General features: G+C 28.2%; 2 protein-coding genes across 3 annotated transcripts in view; both read left to right on the forward strand.

Annotated features, from left to right (window-relative positions):
- LOC107446482 (uncharacterized) overlaps window positions 1-16,338 on the forward strand; it is a 101,216-nt gene that overhangs the window by 26,488 nt on the left and 58,390 nt on the right. The window lies entirely within an intron of this gene.
- LOC147815817 (uncharacterized) lies at window positions 7,014-15,703 on the forward strand. The gene is made up of 4 exons (XM_087156596.1): window positions 7,014-7,364; window positions 8,643-9,522; window positions 9,685-12,194; window positions 15,689-15,703. The coding sequence occupies exons 1-4, from the start codon at window positions 7,014-7,016 to the stop codon at window positions 15,701-15,703; spliced, it is 3,756 nt and encodes a 1,251-aa protein (XP_087012722.1).

A 16,338-nucleotide genomic window follows, 5' to 3' on the forward strand; every position in this document is an offset into this window, starting at 1 on the left:
TGCGTGTAATGATGACCACATTACCACAATCATGCCAACGTTATTGAACCTCTGCGACCCTCCTGGCACATAGCGAGTTCTTGTGAGAATGCTTCCACTTTTTTTTTAAAATTTTTCCTTTTTATAGAAAACATTGTTCTTGTGTAACGTATTTCTAAAATTGTAACATTGCAGTCATAATTTTGTTTTTAACATTCTTACTTATCCTGTACAATTTAATTCTTACTTCATAACATAGCTGTTAAATTTAATTCTATATATTGTAATCTCAATCGCGCTATCATTACTATTAAGTTCCAATTTAACCGTTCTACAAGTAACATTGTCATTATAATTTATATCTTAAAATTCTGTTTTAACACCCGTTATTTTATTCGACCTTAATGAAATTCAAGCAATAAATATGAAATATTGTAGTTTTATTAGCTTCGTTCCATGAAGTGAATATCGTATTATTTTTAAGTGGATAAAAAGTTCAGAAATTAACTTTACAACGGCTGCATTCCTAAATATACTCATAAAACTTTATGTCAGTATGTACAGCAATTTATTAATTATATTTAAATATAATAATAGTTTTGAAATAATGGCTGCATTCCTAAATATACTCATAAAACTTTATGTCAGTATGTACAGCAATTTATTAATTATATTTAAATATAATAATAGTTTTGAAATAATGGCTGCATTCCTAAATATACTCATAAAACTTTATGTCAGTATGTACAGCAATTTATTAATTATATTTAAATATAATAATAGTTTTGAAATAAATTATCGGAGAACTGTTTAGTTTGAATAATTGTTTTTACTGTTTCTAATGTATAATATTTTTTTTTAAATTTCTGAATGTTAATTACAGATGTTTTTATTATGTGTGATAATATTCTTAATAATTTAGTTCCGAACTCTGGCAAATATTTTTGACTTTTAATTTCAATGAATAATAAAAATTCCAATGAATTAATAATTTTTAGGCCTTTCTAATTATGAGAGCCATTATATAAATTTATACATCATAAAATTTCACTTTTGGAATAATATTAGAATTTATGTTAATGTACAAGCTAATTTTACTTTTTAAATATATTTTATATCATATCATAATTATTTTATTTTCAAGAAATAAGAGCAGTTTAAAAACTGCGCTTATTGAAGATAAAATACAAAAATATCAATTAAAAGGTTACAATCTGTTTCACAGTATAAATCTAAAATTAAGCATTTCTAAAGTTATTAGTAAATTTTATGCTTATACCATGGTTTCACATAGTCTTTATTTTTTGCTTTCAAGCAGCCTAAGCATATTATGAAATTAAAAGCTGGGAAAGCTACCAATTCAAAATAATTCCACGTATATAAATTTATTTTGTATTTCATATTCCATAAATTTAAAATTGTTTTAAAGGTTTTATTACAGAGATTTAAAATTATTCCATATATATAGATATAATTCTTCCATATTTATTTTTCTATAAATTTAAAATTATTCTATATCTATTACTCTTATTTATTATATTTATTTTCCATGTTTCTGTAACATCTCAATCTTTTTAAACGGTTTTGTGAACAACGGTCCCCTTTAACATATTTAGAATTAAACTTTTCTTCAATGGTTTCAAAAACGACACTTTTTAGTTATAAACAATATTTGAGGTATGTAGAAAAGTTTTACAGTAATAAATTTTTATTTGCGATTTTTTATAAATTTAAATTTCTGTGCATTGAGTAAGGTTGGAAATTAGCCGATTAATATATTTAAATTCAAAATTTTCTAATCTGTTGATTTAAAATCATTCTCTGTTTATCATTCAATAAATTTAAAACTGTTACATATTTTTTATATTTTAAAAGTTAATTATTCTATCTGTGGATTTAAAATTATTCCATATTTATAAGTGTATATTTTCTAATCTGTATATCTAAAATGATATTACATTTATTAGTCTCAATTTTTTAATTTACACGTTTAAAGTTATTCTACACTTTCTCTAAGTTTTCTAATGTTTATATTCAAAATTACGCTGTATTTATGGTTTTCTATTTTGATTTCAAAAATAATTAATACTAGCCATTTCTTATTAGTGAAAATTATTTCTGTATTAGACATTTCTCCTCAAAAATCTACACTTTTTAATCCTTTCGTTTGCTCACATTCCAGTAACAATCATTACAACCTATAATTCTTTTTTTCTCCCACAATTCTGCATTCACTTACTAATTTTATTAAAAAAAGAAATCTCAAAATCAACAATGTTCTCTGTTTTGTACTTCCCCCACTGTAACGAAGTACGTCTGTCCACGCGACCATATTCACCGAACCGTTCCATAACCATAACTGCCCACACATATCCACCCAAACGATTACTTAATAAGATTATTTCGGCGTAAAAGCGCCAATTTTACACTTCTTAACTCAAGGAATCCGCTTGCTTTTTCACGCAAAATGATCATCAACATCAAAGCAATCATAAACACAAATCACTTCCAGAAATGATAAAATCCACCTTCAGGTTAAGCTCTCAAAGAAATGCAGAATTCGAAGATGAGTTGTTATGCCCTCTAGGATCCGGGCATCTTTTTTTTCGTCTTAGCATTACAACTTCCGGGAGTGTACCACCTTGCTGTGCTATGACCTCTACTGACCCACTTGTAGCATATAAGATCGTCAATTCTATATACATATTTTTTTTAGTGTAGTTCTTGATACTCTGTGTATTTTTGGATAGCGAAAAAATAGACCGATCTTATAAGGATGTTGAAGACGTAGGCTTTTTTTTTTCTTTCGTAGAAAATGAATGGGAGGAAGATTGTTTATGAAGTTCGCACTTTGAAGCTTTGATATAGTCGCTTACTTTGCTAAACGCTTCCTGGATGATTTGATTAGAACTGTTAGGTTAAATGTCGGCCATTACTTTACAGTTGCAGTGAGGGTTAATATTGGAAATAATTATTTTAGGAACCAGTTTTGTATTTTTAAAAAGGAGAAGGATTCAAAATGACATTTTCCTTATTTTGTGAAACAAAGATAAATGCAAATCTATTAGCTTTCTAATTTAGTTTTTTTTTAAAAGTTACCTTAACTTTTTTTATTTCGTTTTTATTCTTAGAAAAATTGGTTCATCAAAAATGCTGGCATCTTGAACTATATTGTAGAGTTGCAGAAAACATAATGTGTTAAACTGAACTATGTTTCAATTCAAATTGAATCGTAGCATCATCAAGTTAAGTTTAAGTAACACGATATGGTCCATACAGGATAATATAATCTATAATAAAAGTAACTTGAATCGTATTATGGTGAAACTTGTTTTAGCCTTAATAAGGTGTTAAACTGAACCATGTTTCCATTAAAACTGTATCCTATTTCAATTCATGTTGAACCATAGTGTCATAGAATCAAGATCAAGAATTTATACACGATGCTATAATATGATTCATATATGAACCATCTGATTGTTCACACTTGCTTGTAATAATGTTACCATTCATTTTGAACCATGTTTCCATTTATTTTGAACCACTCAAATTAAACCATAGTATTATGGTGAATTGAAAGTTTAAGAAACACTATAATATAGTCAAAGTAAATGGTAGAGTACACTCTCCGAAATTTCTTACAACGTATCAGCTAAATTAAACTATTTATTAAAAGTTTTTTTAAAATAAATTTTTAAAAGTTTTTTTAAAATAAATTTTTAAAAGTTTTTTTGAATAAATTTTTAAATATAAAGTACAAATTTTATTTATGAACTTCTTACATTCTTTAATTTTAAATTCAAATTAGGTAAAGAAATTCAGATTATATGTATAATCCATTAAGCATTTAAATAAATCGATTTAATTAATTTTTAAATTCAAAATGTTAAAGACAAATTTTTAATTTACTAAGCATAAGTGATTATTCAAGTTTTATAGTTTTGATAGCCATTTATAAGCAAAACAAGAAACAAAAATATCAGTTTCTGCGTATTTTTAATTGTCGTGATAACCTAAGGGCGAATTCCCGTAATAGGTTTCGTATTCATAAGAATATTATGCACTTTCCTTTAAAGGATGTATTCATACTTTTCTAAAAGGATGTTCCTGAAAAGTATAAATGAGATATTTTTAGGAGTTATTTGTGTTCAACTAATCTTTCAAACTTATAGTATGTTGTATGTTTTTACAAAGGTGTCAGACATGTTTTCAGATATAATTTAAAATATTCGTGCAAAGACTTTTTAACGATTTAATATTTATTGTTCGTTTATGACAAAAAACACGATACCAGATAAAGTGAAGGAGGGATTTGTTAAAGTATCATAAAAATCACTTTTTTCACTACTTTTAAATTTTATTATTTTTTTGTAGGGGAGGGGGGCGTTATTGGTAACTGTTATGTATTGCAACGGTCAGGAATGTATAAATAATACGAAATGATTACGTGAATACGAAATAATTACGTGTATACGAAATAATTACGAATACGTACGTGTAATACGAAATGATTACGTATTTTAAATCTTACTTTTTTTCTATTCTAAACATCATCATCATATCTGGCTAGACAGCCCAGGGTGAGCCAGTGCCTTCCTTTGAATTCGAATCCATTTCTCTCTACTTTTGACACTTGTTCGCCAGTTTTTCTCCTTTAGAGTAAGGAAATCAGTCTCAACTAAATCCAGCCATCTCAGCTTGTGTCTACCTCTTTTCCTGTTCGTTAGGGGTTCTAAACAATATGCTTAAAATCAAAAATAAAAAAAAACTTTTAAAACTAGTTGAAACAATTTGAACTTTTCTGACAACCTTTTTAAAGATATTTTTATTTAGAAACCAGCATTTGTAATATTGATTTTTTGAACCTTTGCAATTTTGCATGAAATAAATATTTAAATAGCAGTAACGTTTAAGGAGATTTGACTTTCTAATATTAGTTTCAACAAATCAAAAATTTCAAATATAAATTTTTTGCACGATTTTGATTTCGACGACAAAAGCAGATTTATTGTTTTGCATTTTGAAATTCTTTCGAATCAAAGGTTTTGAGAATTTCTCAATTTTTTTCTTAACATTGAAATAGCAAAAACAATGAGTAGACTTAAAGATTTCTTTGTTCTTAATTGTTCCTTAAATGCAGAAAAATTACTTTCAGTATTTCTACTAACGATGCCTTTGTTTATTCTGATGACTAATGTTCATCTTGTAACGTAGCAACGGATGAGTAAATTACAAGAAGCATCTACAAAAGAATGACATATTTTACTTGATGGTTTCTTTTTAAGAAATCTGCCGTCCTATTGTTAAATGAAATGTGGAACAATGAACAATTTTAAACGAACTAAATTATGTGTAATGTAAGCCAGTTATTACTGTTTGACTGCCAAAAAATATTAACTATTAAAGAAACAGATTCAAAAAGGTTTTTATTCAAATTTAGAATTGAAAGATTTTTTTTTGTTGTAAAAACTAGATCGTCAGTCAACTTACGTTAAAAATACCTTCACACAATATTTTTACACAACATTATTATCACTAAGTAATTCATCTTGTAATTATAGCAGAAAATAAAACTGTGGTTTTCTCAATAATTAAATGCATATTATTAATTTCTATGTAAATAAGTAAACAAATATAATAAAATTTTACAATAAAATAATATTAAAGGCTAGAATTATTTTAAAATAGGATTTTAATAACCTCTGAACTAAATAAAAATAATTTTTCATAATTATTATCAATTAAAATTGTAAAAAAGTGGCATTCTTTAAGTAATTCGGTAAAGCAATTTTGTTAGATAGTCTTACTAAATATACATTCTAAATCTTTAAAAATATATAAAACACTATTATTAAAGATTATAGTTATATATTTATATCTTCCCTTAACAAAGAATTGCATAAATTAGTTTAATTAGGAATTTAATAATTATTATATAGAAGCAATGAATAAAATTGTATAGAGTGAGCAGATTTTTTAATCTTATTTTGTATCTTTGCAGTTGTAAGTACGCAATAAAGTAATTTAATCCAGAAAAAATCCTAGTTCTATAAATGTAATTTCTGTTAACTAAATTTATTATCAAATATTTCAATGATTTTTAAATTTATAATTCTTTTCAACTGTAAAATTTGATCTACGTAAAACGTTCTTTTTCTAACAACTATTTTTAACTTATATTTTCAAAGATGTTTTAAACTGCATGGTATAATTTATTTAATTCAATTTGATAGCTCCAATCAATGATTTATAATTTTTTTAAAAAAATAGCCTATACATCGAATTGAGTATTTAAATTAATGTTAAAAAATCATGAAATAGAAGGTATTTAAATTTATATTACTTGATTACAAATTATTATAATAATATTTATAATAGTTATAAAAAACTGAAAATATTTTTTAAATACTGAGATTATTTTATTGTAGTTTCCAGCTCAGTTTCAGAAAAATAACTTAAAGTTCTTTATTGGCGAATTTTAAATTTTGTTACTTTAAAAATTTTCATTCTAATTATATTTTTGGCTTCATTAATTACTTTTCTTAAGTATTTATAAATAAAAATTGTTAAATTTCTCTGAAATTAAGGCATTTGTAGAAATACATGTTATTGAACCACCGATAGATGGCGGAGTTTATCATTAGATTGTAACCGTAACTGCAAAAACAGATTTTGTAAAAAGCAAGAACCGCCACATTATAATGTAGTAGTAGCATTGTCTACCATTGTACCGTATTTCTCATGTTAACGATTTAAATATATTTTTGTTACTTACCCCTTGGTAATTATTGAGTAGTTTTCCTGTGCCATCAAGAAAACGAGAGAAAAGGTTATATTCACTAATAATAGTAATAAATCTTCGGTGTATTTACCCTATTAGAATTGCTTTAAGTTGAAAAGCGAAACTGGTGCATCGATGCCGAGAAAGGCAATGCACTGAAGATAAGAATAGAATCGAATTTTAGTGGATAAAAGAAAGCCAGAAAAAAGGGGTAAGTTTATTTTGATTGAGATATATTATATTTGAATATATCATGGATATAGAAAAACTCAAAATGAAAAGAAGAGCTTTGAAAAGTTCTACTACTAAATTTCTCACTAACTTAGATAAAAACTTTGATAATTTGACAATATATGAATTAGAAACATCTTTAGAGCAATTAAGTGAGAAAATATTGAACATAAAATTAATAAATGAAGAGATAATAAAGGAACTAGATGTTAAAGATATCGAAAAGGAAGTTGAATCCTCTGAAACGTATGTGGAAGATTTGATTAACTATAAATGTAAAATTAAACAGAAGATTCAACAAATTAGTGCCACTCCCTCAACTAGTTCTAATTTAAATGGTGTAACTAGCTCTCAGACTGTAAATCAAACAGAAGTAAACAAATGCACGATAAAACTACCAAAATTAACTGTAAACAAATATTTCGGAGATCCAAATTCATGGTTGGAATTTATCGGCCAGTTCGAAAATTCAATTGATAAAAATCCGTATCTTTCAAATATTGAAAAACTAATTTATCTAAAAAGTTTTGTTGGAGGAGCAGCTTCAAAAGCAATTACGGGATTTTCTTTAACGGATGATAATTATAAAGCAGCCCTTAATTTGTTGAAAGATCGGTTTGGACAGAAAAACTTGCTTATAAATGCTCATTTAGGCCAATTATTAAATATAACACCAATAAAACATAACTCTGATACTTTTGGATTGCGAAAATTATTCGATCGAGTAGAAATCGAAATTAGAAATTTAGAATCGCTAGGAATTGATTCGGCATCTTACGGAAATTTATTAACGCCGATAATTTTAAAGGTACTCCCATCGGAAATAACTTTAGACTTTAGTAGGAAAGAGAAGGGGGATAATTGGGATTTAAAAGCCCTTCTAAAATTTTTAAGTGAAGAAATAAAAAGTCGCGAAAAAACCACCGCCATTACAAATATAAAATGTTCGAATAATCAAAAAGAAGATAAATTTAGATCAAGGCCGCACCCACAAAAAGAAATAACATCCGCTCATGAATTATGCGCGACCGCAGCGAGAATTAATAAATGTGTATTTTGTAGGGGTGACCATGAATCTGAGAAATGTGATACTCTCACAGTTGAAGAAAGAAAAAATATTTTGATTAAGCAGAGACTCTGCTTTCTTTGCTTAAAACCAAATCATCGGTTAATTGATTGTTACAGTAAGAAGAAATGTGTTTTCTGTAATCGGAGACACTCAAAAGCGATTTGCTTTAAGTTAGAGGAAAATAAACAAACAAAAACTTTAAACAATAGAGAAGATTCTAAGGAAAATTTAGAAATTGTTTCGGCCATTTCTTCTTGCGAGAATAAATTAAAACATAAACAAAATTCGAATCCCATTTTATTACAAACTTGCTCAATCATTGCGGAAAATAAAAACAAACAAGAAAATGTTACAATTTTTCTTGATAATGGAAGTCAACGGACTTTCATAACAAATAAATTGGTAAAAAGATTAAATTTACCAGTAATTAGAAAAGAAAAATTGTCGATTAATTCTTTTGGATCAGAGCAACCCCAAACTAAATTGTTTAATGTAGTTAGCATCCGATTAAGAAATAGGGAATATCCTAATTATAAAATAGATATAGAAGCCGTAGAAACTGACACTATTTGTGCAACTCAGCTGCCTTCTCCAAACAAAAACATTGTTAAGGATTACGAATTTTTAAAAACAGTTCAACTTGCGGATAATTTTCAAAACGAAACTAAAGATGTTATGATTTTAATCGGATCGGATTTTTATTTTGATATAGTGACTGGCCGAATCCATAGACTTGAAAATAAATTGGTAGCGGTAGAAACAATCTTCGGTTGGTGTATTTATGGACACATAAATAAAATAAACAGTCTAATCGCTATGAACGTAGTTGTTAACCGAGGTGATGAGACTTTAATTAGACAATTTTTTGATCTTGAGTCCATTGGGATCTTACCTGATTCGCCTATTACTGATAACGAGGAAGAAACAATAGTTCAAGAGTTTGAGTCTTCCATTACATTTGATAAACGTTATAAAATTAAATTGCCCTGGAAATTAGAATTGATTGACAACTTAAAATCAAATTATGATGTTGCCCTTAAGAGACTCCATCATCTTGTACACAAATTCGAAAAGAACCCTTGGTTACTTAATGAATATAGACAAACCATAGAATCATATCTTGCAGAGGGTATTATTGAAGAAATTCCTGACACACAATATTCAAATGATAAAACTATATTTTATCTTCCCCACAGGGCGGTTATTAAAGAAGAGCGACAAACTACAAAACTCCGCATTGTTTATGATGCATCGTCTCACTCAGCTGAATCCTGTTCGCTAAATGATTGTTTATACACTGGTCCCAAATTAACTAATAATATTTTTGATATTCTAATAAACTTTAGGAACAAAGAGATAGCTTTTGTTGCAGATTTGAAGCAAGCTTTCCTTAATATCGAAATTGTGGAGGAAGATCGAGATGCGACCAGATTTATCTGGATGGAACCTCCCTTTGATGAAGGTAAGATTAAAATTTATCGATTTACTCGTGTTTTATTTGGACTTACTTCTAGTCCCTTCCTTCTTGCGGCAACTATAAAATTTCATTTGAAGAATTATGAAAAAACATATCCTCAAACTATAAAAATTATAAGAGAATCATTGTATGTGGACGATGTGATAGGATGCGAGGATAATGTAGATAAAGCTTTTAGTTTCAGTCAGGAAGCTATTAAAATTTTTGAAGATGCGGGTATGCAACTTAGAAAATGGAATTCAAATTCGAAACCTCTTATAGACTTGTGGGAAACTAATAACATTCAAATTGATCACACCATAGAAAATTCAGATTTAATACCTTCTGAGCATAAAGTACTTGGGATAGGGTGGAATAGTGACACAGACATTTTTTATTTTGATACTAAACATCTTATCAAATTTTTATCTGAAGGGAGACACACAAAAAGATTTTTGCTGAAAGCTGCTGGTCATATATTCGACCCAATAGGATATTTGAGCCCCTTTGTAGTAACCATAAAGTGTTTAATTCAAGCAGTTTGGTGCGCTGGAATTGATTGGGATGAAGAACTCCCTCAAGAAATTGCTCGTGATTTTCAGGATTGGTGCAATGGTGTTAAAAAATTAAAAGACATTGAAATACCACGTTACTATTTAAGGGATACTCTTGGAGATAGTATACAGGATATACAGCTTCACATATTTTCTGATGCTAGTTTGAAAGCATACGGCTGTGTCGCGTATTTGAGAATTGTTACAAATTCAGATAAGATATATACATCATTTGTTGCATCCAAAAGTAGAGTATCTCCCCTCAAAAGTCTGTCATTACCCAGACTTGAATTGATGGCTGCCCTTTTAGCTGCTCGATTAAGCAATAATTTGGTAAAAAACTTAAAGTTTAAACTTACACAAAAATTTTGGACTGATTCATCCATCACTTACTTCTGGATTAGAGGTTTACCCAACAGATTTAAACCCTTCGTAAAAAACCGCGTTGTTGAGATTCAACAATTAACAGATCCTGAACATTGGTTCCACTGCCCCGGCAAGGAAAACCCGGCAGACTTAGTTTCGAGAGGACTGAAAGCATCCGAATTGATTAACAACACTCTTTGGTGGGAAGGACCCCCTTTCCTCAAAAAACGTGTTGACAGTTGGCCTCAGACTTTTGAAACATCCCCGAAAGAAAATCTCCTGGAATTCAGAAAGAAGAACGAGGAAATTCCAAGTTTCTGCTTTACTACATCTTCCAATGATCTAAGAATTAATCCGGAGAATTATAGTTGCTTTTTAAAATTTTTGAGGATAACAGCATGGATTCGACGTTTTATTTCAAGGATAAGAAAACAATCTACCACTAAGGGACTACTCACATCATCAGAAATTGAAGAAGCAGAAGAGTTTTGGATCAAATTTGAGCAAAGAAAAGCGTACCATTCAGAAATTTTGGCCTTAGAAAGTGGAAAAGAAATTGACAAGAATTCTTCCATTAGAAGTTTTGCCCCCTTTTTGGATAATAAAAAGGTTTTAAGAATAGGAGGCAGATTGGAAAATTCGGAATTTGATCTTGAACAAAAACACCCTATCTTACTTCCAAATAAATGTAAATTTACGGAACTGTTGATTAGAAATGAACACGAAGGAATATTTCATGGTGGTGTTTCTGCCACCCTTTCTAAAATTAGAAATCGATTTTGGATCGCTAGAGGTCGGCAGCTTATAAAGAAAATAATAAAGAATTGCATAATATGTCGCAAATATTCAGCTCTACCTGCTAAACAAACAACCAGTCCCCTACCTAAAGATCGAGTTTCAGAATCTCCACCATTCTCAGTTTGCGGGGTGGACTTTGCAGGTCCGATATATGCTAAAACATCGAATACTCCTGAAAAAGCCTATATATGTTTGTTTACTTGCGCAGTAACAAGAGCGTTACACTTAGAATTAGTTTCAAATCTAAGTACAGAAAAATTTATATTAGCCTTGCGTAGGTTTATTTCCAGACGAGGAATTGTCCAAACCATGTATAGCGATAATGCAAAAACCTTTAAAAGCGCAAATAAAGAACTTCAACTTATTTTTAACTTGATTCAAGATCCAAAGATTCAAAATTTTATAACAAATAAAAGGATCAAGTGGAAATTTATCATGGAACGAGCTGCATGGTGGGGAGGTTTCTATGAGAGATTAGTGAAATCAGTGAAGGAATGCTTACGCAAGACCCTATCTAAATCTCTTCTTACTTTTGAGGAATTAACAACAATCTTAACAGATATAGAATCAGTGTTAAACCAACGCCCTTTAAGCTTCGTTTATTCTGACTTAAATGAACCCGAACCTTTGACTCCTGCTCATTTTTTATTGCCTCAGAAGAAAATTGAGCTTCCGTTATATTACACCGGAACTCTTTTTGAACACTCAAATCGTTCTTCCTTAATTAAAAGAAAACTGTTCCAGATGAGACTTTTACAAAATTTTTGGACCAAATGGAAAGAACAGTATGTTCTTCTCTTAAAAACTGCGCATCGGTTGACAACTTCAGAAAATCAACGGAACCTTCAAGTCCAGGACGTTGTCTTGATCGAAGGAACCCAAAAGAATAAATTACTTTGGAGCCTTGGAGTAATCGAAGAAGTCTACCCTGGACGGGATGGCAAAGTCCGGAGCTGTCTCGTAAGGACTAATGGAAGTCGGATCAGACGTCCCGTTCAACTGTTATATCCTTTTGAAATTTTAAATAATGCTTAAAAATTTGATTCATGTTGAACTTTAATGTTTTTTTTTTCTGTCTGTCATTTTTCCTTTAATCTTACTAGATATTATGGACGTCCCCGTCCATGGTGGGGAGTTTGTAGAAATACATGTTATTGAACCACCGATAGATGGCGGAGTTTATCATTAGATTGTAACCGTAACTGCAAAAACAGATTTTGTAAAAAGCAAGAACCGCCACATTATAATGTAGTAGTAGCATTGTCTACCATTGTACCGTATTTCTCATGTTAACGATTTAAATATATTTTTGTTACTTACCCCTTGGTAATTATTGAGTAGTTTTCCTGTGCCATCAAGAAAACGAGAGAAAAGGTTATATTCACTAATAATAGTAATAAATCTTCGGTGTATTTACCCTATTAGAATTGCTTTAAGTTGAAAAGCGAAAGCATTTTCTAGCTTAGTCTTGTACATCCTTCACAAAGTCGAACTGAATAAAGCTATTGTCAGAATGCATCCTACTTTTCCCGACCACAGGAAATTGACAATTAACTCTTTCTGAACAAATTAGTGAATTCATTTAATTGGGACGTCGTTATATCCGGTGCTGGTTCCGGAACACAGAGTGATTTCTCCCGGTTATTAAGAGGTAAAAACTGAATAAACGAAAATCTTCCGAAGTCCTATATTCCATTGTTACAGTGGTACTTTCGACATTTTTTTTCCACTCATTTCATTTTTCCTGAATTTCCGGTGTTACACTTTACTTGTAATACTCTATCAGTTCCGTGTTACGATAAAATTAATACAGGGAAAGTGATTCAATTTTTGTTTGTAAAAATTTATCTGTCCGGAACTTAATAATTGGTAAATCGATTATATTTTGAATAAAAAAAGAATAAACATGCCCTAAATAAACAGGAAAAATCTTTTATTAGTATGCAATTTCGTATTTTTTGAATTTTAAAAATTATTATTTGCGAAGACGGTTTCTGAAGGACTTTCAACTGTCCGAAAATCAGTCATAGAACCAGTTTTAATTTTTTTTTAGAATTTATGTTTTTTATTGCACAATTTACAAAAAATCAATGTTGTGAACAAACGTTGGTGTGAAAAATATATTTTTATTTATTTCTTTTATTAAAATGCATTCTTACTATATTATTATTAGTTAATAAGATCTTATTTAAAGTGATTTTATGACGTTAATATTTATATCTGTGCAAATTTTTAGCAGTGTAATGATTTGTTTAAAAAAATGGTTGATTTCGGTAATTTTTTAAAATTACTACTCCCCCTGTATCAAATTATTTGCTGCATTTGAATAATTTTGTACTTATTATTGATACTGATGATTTTGGGATTTTGTTTGAACATTTTTCAGAGATTTCAACGCGTTATGTTATCAATCAGCAGCATTTACCAAACATTCCCTTCATACTTTCTTTAAATCAGTGCCAAATTAGTTTAAAAAATCAGCAATTCTCACGCTTTTAAACCGTGCCCAATTTAACCACGCTTTTAAACCAAAGAACTCTTCTACCAGTAGTCACATTAATATTAGTTTCTAACTAATAATTATTCATTAGTTTTACTGATGTTGAACTACTAAATTGCTTTGGGAGTTATTTATGATTCCACCTACTTTAAATGTAACTACTAATTTGGGACAAAAATTTTGTCCTAAATTTAGTAACTAATTTGGGACGGATGAAGTATTTGTTTTTTCAATTTAAAAAAATACTCCTTTTATAACGAAAGCCTTTTAACTATTTGTTTTAGATACTTCCAATTTTATATACCTTTCTTTTAAACTCGAAATTTCTTAACGATGTTTTTCAAAAACATGGTCCATGCCATAAAATTAACAAGATCATTTCTAGCGGAACTAAACGTTGAAACTATTCATTCCAACTTAACGATTAAAATCTTCTATTCCAAGTACTTCCCACGCTTTGATACTGATTCAAATTAATGGATCCATTAAACGGTTTTACCTCATTTTCAATATAAATTACGCAAAAAGAAGTTCAATTAATCGATTGAAAAATTCAATTTTCGCACTCTCAAGATGATCTTATTGCATCGAAAATCATAACATCCTGGAATAGTTTTGTTAATGAGATATCTTCACTCTTTTAAAGTGGGTCGCCATTTTTTTCCATTGTGTTTCGGTAGCGCGTGAAACGGGATTATGCGGTCTAGAACACAGCGCTAAATTTCATTTCGGCGTTCCTTTTTATTTGGGAGGGAGAGTACAAATTTCGTCTTGAGGTTCTTAATAGGTTTTGGTTCTTAAAGAGGCGTGAGGAATTTAGAATTTTTGACGCAGAATAAATTATGTATGAACAAGGAAATACATTGTTTAAATAAAAGCACTGGATTATAATGAAAAAGTAAGTGCAATATTTTCGTATTTATATAAAAAAGGAAAATTATAAATGAAATTATTTTAAATAACATAAATGATTATTTACTTATTATTAATTACTGTGAGTCGTTATTTATTTATCAATTAATAGTATTTTATAGATCGTAAATTATATATTTTGTATTTAAAATAAATAATTTGTTAAAGTAAATTAATTATAATTCTTTATAATTAATTATTGCATAAATTACTATACATTATTTCTCTAATACTAATTATTATTATTATAAGAAGTGAGTGGAATATTGTCATATTTATATAAAATAATAATAAATTATGAATGAAATTATTTGAATTATAATTTACTATTTAAAAATAATTTGTTAAATTAAATTATTAAAATTATGTATAATTAATTGTTGCATAAATAACTATACATTATTTGTTTTATATTATTATTTTAATTAATAATAAATAACTGTTAGCGATGTTACTAAATGAATAATAATTAAAAATTTGAGACTTTCAACATTTTTTAAAACATAATAGATGATATTTAGATTACTTTTAAGACATTTTTTTTCAAGGTTATATCAAATTTAAGTACCAAGACGAAATTCTGTTGTTATTTTTAGGTAGATTTAGTTTTTTTATATATTTAAACATAAAATTTTCAAATAAACAGTTCTATTACTTTGTCTAATAGTAATTATTATTATTATGAAAAATGAATGTGATATTCTTATATTTATATAAAATAATAATAAATTATAAATTAAATTATTTAAATTATAATTTATTTAAAAAATAATTTGTTACATTAATTATAATTATTTACAATTATTGCATAAATTACTATACATTATTTGTTTTATAATTATTATTATTTTAATGATTAATATTTTATTTAGTAATAAATTACTATTAACGATGTTGTTAAATGAATAATAATGAAAAATTTCAAGACTTCCGACATTATTTTTGAACATAATATGATATTTAGATTACTTTTAAGGCATTTATTTTCAAAGATAACATATCAAATTTAAGTACTGAAACAAAATTCTGTTATTCATTTTAGATAGATTTTGCTTAATTCCATATTTAAAATTAAAATTTTTAAATGATCAGTTTTATTACTCGCATAGCACAACGAGTTAAAATTATTAGCAAAATCGTTTAATTTTTATTAGTTTTATTTTTGTCAAATTAAATCAAATCAAATTTTCAGATCATATTTTTTCAGATAATTTTTTTTAGATCAAATTTAAGTACCGAGGCAAAATTCTGTTATTCATTTCACATAGTTTTCATTTAGTTCTGTAAATGAAATGTAAACTTTTAACTACTCAGTTTTATGACTTGCTTTGCACGAATTAAAATTACTCGTAAAAGCATCTAATTTTTATTACTTTTATTTTTATAGTAATATATTTAAAAACTGCATTAGTAGACTCAGCTTTTCAGATCATATTTTGTCACAGTTGCAGCTTGGGAGATTTTCCAACGAATCTTTCTGTCAGATTTTCTTATCACCGTTTATTAGCTGTCTTAAAATCTGTAATTAAGTTTACCTTTGCCTGTGCATATTAAACTTTGGAAAAAATTTCGACAGCCAAAAGCAGTTCAAATAGAGCTAAATAAATTTTTCCAAAATGTTCAGTTAAATTTTTTCTACTTCCCTGCACTACGAGTCAGTGCCGGATTAAGCGTACGCTGGGCCCTAGGCCA

Source organism: Parasteatoda tepidariorum, chromosome 2, assembly GCF_982258835.1.
Source record: "Parasteatoda tepidariorum strain Cologne lab strain chromosome 2, Ptep-v5.0, whole genome shotgun sequence".
Lineage (NCBI taxonomy): Eukaryota > Metazoa > Arthropoda > Arachnida > Araneae > Theridiidae > Parasteatoda > Parasteatoda tepidariorum.